Here is a 7,363-nt window from a genome sequence, read left to right as displayed (position 1 = left end):
ACTTTCTTTTTTGGTCCCTACCGTTGTTACATTTTTTGACATTGCTTGCATGAATCCCCCGTGAGTCCCTTTCATTAATTCAGATCCATCGGTGAGTAATTGCTAACGGCTATATTACAATTCAACAACATCCTCAAGTCATCAAGCTTGGGAGAAGTTATTTGATAGTCCTAGAGCACGACTATGTAGCGTCTCAGATGTATTGTGATTGGTGAAAAAATGTAAAATTTACAATTTTATGTTAGGTAATTGAAAACAATAAGAGGCATATTGATTTGTGTCGTGCCTCAGATGTATTGTGATTGGTGAAAAAATGTAACATTTACAATTTTATGTTAGGTGATTGAACACAACATGAGGCATATTGGTTTGTGTCGTGCCTCAGATGTATTGTGATTGGTGAAAAAATATGTGATTTATAATTTTATATTAAGTGATTGAAAACAACAGGAGACATATTGGTTTGTGATTGATCAAAAGCATGGCCACATGATGCCCGTGGACCATGAAATAATTTTTCCAAGCTTAGGGCCCAAATCTCACCGACAGTACTTGACCCTCTCACATGAACCCTACCAACTTGGCAATTTGCAAATATAACCATAACAAAAAATAAATTCTCATTCACCAAACACATCCTATACCCCAAACTACTAAAACTCTACTTCTTTGTCCTCTCTCTGAAACACTTAAAAGGAACAACCAATGGAAGCTCTATGGGATTTGGAGGACAAATTGAATCTATCAACCCAAGAAGCAGTTCTTATTTTTGCTTGCAGTGCATTTTTGGTTGTTGGGCTTTGCACTGCCGCAGCCATAAAGAGGAGAGGCCGGCGAAAGCAACTTGTCAGTCAAGAGCCCAGCGAGTCCGAACACGAATCCGAATCTGAAGACACAAAATGGTTGGAGCCACAGTTGGGATGTGGCTCGATAAAGAAGGCGCTTATGGGATCAGTACGGTGGAGTAATGTGAGTAGGTGGAGGGAGAGCATGAGAGGGAGTCGGAAAGAGGGGCCGATACCACTGCTTGTTGGGAGGCGACGTGAAGCAGAAGTTGGGTGGCAGAGTCATAACTCTGTCTCTCCAGTGTGGCAGAGACCGATACTTATGGGGGAGAAATGTGAGCTACCAAGGTTTAGTGGGCTTATTCTCTACGATGAAAGAGGCAGACCAGTTCATCACTCTGACCAAGGAACTAATCACCAGGTACATGAATAGCTAAGTTTGTAAGAATTGAAATCTAGATTACAGATTAAAAAAGTTTTATATCGTGCAACTTCTTGTAACCTAAAAGCTGTTAATAAAAAAATAAAAACCGAAAGTATCCCTCCCTTAGCTTCTGAATAGTCAGTTTATTTGAACAATCTAGCTAATAAATTGTAAGCAGAAACTGTAATGCTATAAGCAACTAATATAAATTGCACCAAATAGCTAGTATATTAGTCACAAAGAGTGTATAAATGCGAGATCAGTCCATTGTTTACATGTTACCTAAAATTCACAAAATGCAAACATGCCACTGAAACAACGATACAGCTCTTCCAAATAACATAGTCTTCATATATGTAAATAGCTAAATAGCATACCACATTGAAAGTTTCATTAAAGATCTCATCAATGATATTTTTGACTAAAAAGGCGGTACCTTGTGCGTATCGCTCACTTCATAGCACGGTCTAAAAGAGGTAATAGTTAGGCAGCCTTACCTTCGGTTTTTTTGCTTTGTCTCATTTTTTAATGTCATACAAAAGAGCTTCAAATTTTACACAACCTCCTTTATTTTCTTGTATTAGTATATCTTAAACTAACATACTTTCTATGCCTCCAGGAAATCACGACCACGATTGTGAGAACTACGCTGAGAGATTTTCTGTAATTACCTTCCAGCCTTCACTTGTTCCCTCTACTTGTATCAAAAGAGCATTTTGGTGAGTTCAGTCCATATTTTGTCTGCCATGGGAGATTTTGAGCTTTGGTTCTTTATGTAAATGCTGCTGTAACAAACTTTTGCGGATCAGTGACACACTTTCAACAATCAAGACATCTTAAGTAAGCATTTTCTGTTTCCATTTGAGTTGAATGATAGAATGACCAAGTGTACTAACCAACTCTGCACCAAGCCAAAAAGAGAACTATAGTATGATTTAGAAAAAAAAAAGAAAAAAAAAAAGAAGAAAAAAAAGGAGAAGAAAGAAAGAGAAAAGAAAAAAGAAAAAAGTCATTGTCCACAATGACCATGTCACCTAGATTAAGAAAAAGAACACGGGGATGATCCGGGGAACTAGATGTAGGGAAAGATGAACTTTAACCACCTGATCCGTCAAATGTGATACAGGAAAGGTATCTAGTGATGTGAAATTGTGTAGACAACCTCATAAATTAGCTTTAAACAGATGTGAATCAGTTGAATATAATATATATAGTCTTGCGTTGCACAGTTTTTATTTGGAGCAAAAAAGAAAAGTAACGTTTTGAATATATTTGAACAAACAACGTGCAATTCAAAAGCCATACAATTCCCGTCATTCATTTCCTACATGATGAAGACTCAACTCAATTTGGCCGATTATTTAACCTCAGGAAAGTTAGATGTTCAGATTCTCAGCAAACAAAACTACAAAAAACTGTGCAACACAAGAATGTGGGTGTTTGAGAAGTGGGTTTTTTTGTAGATTTTTTTAGTTGTAGGATATTATTGGAGAAATTTTTTTTTTGTGTTTGGAAAGATAGTTGGGTTTTTTGTGATTGGATGTGATGTTTGTGAGAGAAAAAGTGAAATGATTATGGGGTTTGATGTGATATTTTGTTTGGATTTTTTTTTTTTTGATTTTGTAACTAATTTGCCTTTTAATGAAAAAAAAATAAAAAAAACCCAAAAATTTTCCTTCCCAAACACCACCATATATAGCTTGTGTTTGTGTAAATTTTCCAGTATAGCTTAGTCACCTAAATTATCAATACTGGCATTCAATTGATTGAGCTTCAGCCTATTGTATTTCTAAATTCAGATTGATTGATCAAACTGCAGACCCATTCTTAAAAATTACTATTTGGGTTTTGGCCTTTTATCGTGTCCATTTCCCTCAATCAATTGTGTTTGAATTCTGAAAAAGGAATAAAATATTAAAAAAAATTCCCGACATACATATCTGCTTTAATTCCTATACGGGAGGAGTGTTAAATCACCAACTGTCCCAAAATCTTAAACAGTTAGAAAGTGAATCCAACAAATTATATCAAGCAATCCAACACACAAAACCATAAAAAAATAGTCACCTACTGTTTCAAATTATCCAACAGGGAAAATACATTTCTTACACATGCATTGAACGGGATGGGGAGAGAGAGGGAGAGAGAGAGAGAGAGTCCAAGCAATTCAATAAGAAACTGCAACCAAAAATCACTTCAAATCCACTTTCTACTGTGGACAAAACAGAAGGTACAATGAACAACCTAGACGAATATAAATTCGAGCAGTTGAACAAATTATGCCAGTTGACAAAAATGGACAGGACAGGACATGATGTTGAATACATTCGGCATCTGAATTCTCAACAAAAGAAGTAATAGAATAACTTTGCGATATAACAACAAAGGCATTGAACAATTCAAACAGTAGACAACAACAGAAAATACATATGCACCTTTACTTAGCCCATGGACCGTTTTATGTCGATGAGATTATCAAGGGTTCTCTGGAGACTTCTCCAGATGCATTTTTGTAGTAAAAGAACAAAGCCAATTGTACAATCCCCAAAATGGTACCTATTCCATTAGGCACCTGAAATTCAAATAAAGTAAGCATCATTTACAAGGATTATGATATCACCAAATAAACATATAAATTTTACGAACATGGCACAAGGCAGAGCAAGAGCTACGAAACAAGGAAACCAAATTTGATAAAGGAAGCTTACACATATGAAGGGATCGCCATTTAAAATTCCATACAGGAAGAAACTGGTACTCATCAGGAAAGTTGAAAGGGAAAGATAAAACGGCATAAATTCAACACTCCTTGTCCGGATCACCACATTCTGGCAAAATATACATAATCAAGATGAGTAAAATACTGTAAAACAATTAAAGAACATAAACCCTCCACAGAAAAAGTGTAGAAGAAGCATTAGATAAACGTACAATCACAAACAATGGAGAAGCAAACATTGATACAAGAGAAGCACCGCTTAGAAACCCAATGAAAATATGGCGTGTTGTGAGGTCACTTAAATGCAAGCTCCCGACAAGTACAATTGCAAATATGCTAAGATCTGCCAGCAGCAAACCAAGCATCCTTAGCTGCCATGCCAGCGACATCCAAGAGAAAAAATGAATGAAAAGCATACACAAGGTTTAGGGTGGATCAAGGATTTGAGAAGAGATTTGTGGAGGAAAAGGAAAAGAAAGATGAATGAAATATAAGCTAAATTTTGTTCACTTTTCCTTCTTATTTTTCTATTCCCTTCACGAATCCCTCTTCAAATCCTTGATCCAAACACATCCTTAATGGTTTGAGAATTCCTCTAGTTAGTAACAAAGACCAGTAAAGATAGGGATAAGTAACCTTATTTTCTTTCTCGGCGTATGTTATGAACATGGTTATGTAGGTAATTTGAAAAACTGCACCAACAGAGTTGACTGTGGTAACAAATAGATTATCCAAAGATACGAGAGGTGTGCCATACCAGGCACATATCAAGCAATTCAAGAGGGCGTATATATATGGCAAGCCTGAGAACTGTTCTGTTGACTTGTTTCTGATAATCCTCCTAAACGTGGGTCTGAAAAATAGAAAAGAAAAGAAAAATAAGTAAGAATTATTGAGGCCTATCTCTTAATTCATTGTTCATCCTTGATCGTCCAATGGCATACCACAGAAAATTAAGTGTTAGGGAGAGAAACTTACATTGGTGACACAAACAGTCCAAAAGCAAAGATGTTGCCTGAAATAGGCACACAAGTATGAGCATTGTGACAAGTTCTTGTATCATGCTTGAAATATTTATATTCCCCACTTTAATAAAGCAAATAAGAGTAAGTCTGCACACTCTTTGTTATTAAACCTCATACAAGTACCAAGAATATACATTTCAGAAAGATGATCCCACCCCTAATGAAAATTATGAGGAAACTAGCGAGTGAGGAGACCTGTGGTGAGACCCATCATGTTAATGGACACATTCTTAAGATTTTTTTTGTGGTTTAATTCTAAGTATATAGACTTAAGCTCAAATTAAGCTTAAGCTCACAACTTGATTAGTAACAAAATTGAGAACTATTCCAGACTATTTTCAAAATAAATTCAGAGACACAGTATGTTATGCATTGCTTTTCTCATTCCATAATCTGTTTTGGGATTTTCTACAAATTATTAAATGCCAAACAATTCCTATTTGTCATTAATTGGGCGTTGTTTTTAATTCCTATTTGTCACTATCACTATCTGTAAGCATCTTCCCTCATATGCTCATTGCCCATCTTATTAGGGGCAACAACAGTCCTATCATTAAGGTATAGATAATGCCAAGTAGATAAAACCCTAATACACTTTTTTGCATATATTCCCTAATACTTTTACGTATTTTCATACATTTTCACATATTTGAAACCATTTTATAAGCGAGACAGTGGGCGATCATTAGCATTTTCGTATTATAAAAGCTTATCCAAAGCAGACAATTCATCATACATACACACATATATACATATAGATATAGGTACATCCAAAATCTGAATGTAGAAACAAGCCTCTTTTTCTTTGGCTCAATTTGGGAACTTGGCTAAAACCCAGCTTTTAATCTATTTTGGGTAACATTACTACTTAACCATTTTTTACACATTTAAAAAAAATAAAATAAAAAAAACCAACTTTTAACCAAAAGTCCAAAACAACAATTTATCTCATGTTTCTTTTATTAGATTAGACTATTAGTGGTTATGAGATGAAGTGACCCCACAGCTCAAAATTTTTATCAGTTGGTTCAACAAAAAGGACTTTTTTTCCAGTTACAATAATGAACCAACAATATAGCAAATTTCCACAAACCCAAATTACAATTGTACCCAATTAATTCTATAAATTGATGAACAAGAAAGGTGCCCTTTTGGATCAAAATGATATATACCCACAAACTCAGTGTTATTGTGAAAGTAGAATCATGGATTTCCTTTCTTTAAGCCAATAATGCAAGGAACAAAAAGAAAGGAAATGAAAAGAAAAGAAAAGAAAAGAAAAGAAAATCAAGCAGTGACCAAACCATACACGTGCATACATATATATGTGATATATATATTGAGAGAGAGACAGAGAGAGAGAAAGAGAGAAGAAAGAGACGGGGGTACCAGCGATTCCAGCTGCATCTTTCCAAATTGTCAAAGTTCGGGACAAAGCCAAAGAAATCATCAATCAATCAATACAAAGTGAACTCCTAATTAATTCCAAAGAGTTGATTAGTGAATTGCTAGAAAGACCCCTCTCCCTCTCTCTGTCTCTGTCTCTGAATCACCTCTGTGCCTCTCCCTTTCTCTGTGTGTTATACTACAACCCCTCTCTCAAAGATTCCTGTCTCTTCAGAACAGTATATATCTCTGTGTCCAGTGTTTCTCACCCACGTTTTGGAAATGCTGTATAAAAAGTGGCAAGGATGGTTTTGTCGGCTTTTCATTTTTCGATAAGGGTACGGCTAATGTTCAGTCTCAGCTCAGATTGGATTTTACTGTTGGGTTTGTGTAGATCTATTACGGGTCTTGTTTTGATAATTTGAACCGTTCAATATATAGAACTTGTCGAGTACTATATATTCATAAAAAATCACGTTAATCGGATATCGATAGCTATATGATTAAAACAGTTTTTTGTCGACCGTTAACTTGTTCACCATCCAATTTTTTTAATACGAAACTGATTTGATCATATAGCTATCGATATCTGATTAACATGATTTTCATGACTATATAGTACTCGACGAGTTCTACATATTCAACGGTTCAGATTATCAAAACGGGATTCGTGATGCCCCCCACAAACTCAACAACACGATCTAGTCCGATCTCAAACTGAACAGAGGCCATACCCTTTGGATAAATTACTTAGATTTGTTTAAATACAAATTATTCTCTTTATTTAACAGAATTAGTTAAAAAAATTAAATTTAAAATTGCTCTTCTATAATAATAAAATTATTAATTAAAACATATTTTTAATATTATTAAAAATCGTTAATTAACTTGATAATTTATTAATAAAAGGGATGATTTATTATGAAATTAGAAACCTCAGGAGTGGAATGTAATTTTCAAAATCACAAAAAATAATTTATATTTTAATCAAATTTAAAAAGGTATATTTGTAATTTACCCCACC

General features: G+C 34.8%; 2 protein-coding genes across 4 annotated transcripts; one reads left to right on the top strand and one right to left on the bottom strand.

Annotated features, from left to right (window-relative positions):
• Positions 1-626: 626 nt before the first annotated feature.
• On the top strand, positions 627-2,056 carry LOC114305913 (uncharacterized). The gene is made up of 2 exons (XM_028251050.2): positions 627-1,206; positions 1,829-2,056. Exons 1-2 carry the CDS (start codon positions 706-708, stop codon positions 1,874-1,876), a joined length of 549 nt encoding a protein of 182 aa, XP_028106851.1. The 5' UTR covers positions 627-705; the 3' UTR covers positions 1,877-2,056.
• Positions 1,419-6,631, bottom strand: LOC114305912 (bidirectional sugar transporter SWEET2). 3 transcript variants are annotated; one of them, XM_028251049.2, is made up of 7 exons: positions 6,343-6,631; positions 4,907-4,943; positions 4,565-4,781; positions 4,141-4,299; positions 3,918-4,037; positions 3,645-3,781; positions 1,419-1,991 (listed from the first exon to the last, which is right to left on the bottom strand). In XM_028251049.2, the coding sequence occupies exons 1-6, from the start codon at positions 6,401-6,403 to the stop codon at positions 3,668-3,670; spliced, it is 708 nt and encodes a 235-aa protein (XP_028106850.1). In that variant the 5' UTR covers positions 6,404-6,631; the 3' UTR covers positions 1,419-1,991; positions 3,645-3,667. The 3 variants fall into 3 exon arrangements, with proteins under 3 accessions (XP_028106850.1, XP_028106849.1, XP_028106848.1); XM_028251048.2 differs by having other exon boundaries at positions 1,419-2,132; positions 6,343-6,625; XM_028251047.2 differs by having other exon boundaries at positions 1,419-2,110; positions 6,343-6,625.
• Positions 6,632-7,363: the final 732 nt, after the last annotated feature.

The sequence above is a fragment of the Camellia sinensis genome, chromosome 7 (genome assembly GCF_055761805.1).
Source record: "Camellia sinensis isolate YWXY chromosome 7, ASM5576180v1, whole genome shotgun sequence".
Taxonomy (NCBI): domain Eukaryota; kingdom Viridiplantae; phylum Streptophyta; class Magnoliopsida; order Ericales; family Theaceae; genus Camellia; species Camellia sinensis.
Note: the sequence above shows the minus strand (reverse complement) of the source record. Positions and strands in the feature narration are given on the sequence as shown.

Bases quoted from the DNA above. Each gene is read 5' to 3' on its own strand.
- LOC114305913 (XM_028251050.2), top strand. From the start codon at position 706: ATGGAAGCTCTATGGGATTTGGAGGACAAATTGAATCTATCAACCCAA. The intron at 1,207-1,828 runs GTACATGAATAG...CTATGCCTCCAG, and splicing joins ACCAAGGAACTAATCACCAG to GAAATCACGACCACGATTGT.
- LOC114305912 (XM_028251049.2), bottom strand. From the start codon at position 6,403: ATGATTTCTTTGGCTTTGTCCCGAACTTTGACAATTTGGAAAGATGCA. The intron at 4,944-6,342 runs GTACCCCCGTCT...TGCCTATTTCAG, and splicing joins AGATGCAGCTGGAATCGCTG to GCAACATCTTTGCTTTTGGA. The intron at 4,038-4,140 runs GTACGTTTATCT...ATATTTTGCCAG, and splicing joins CTTCTCCATTGTTTGTGATT to AATGTGGTGATCCGGACAAG.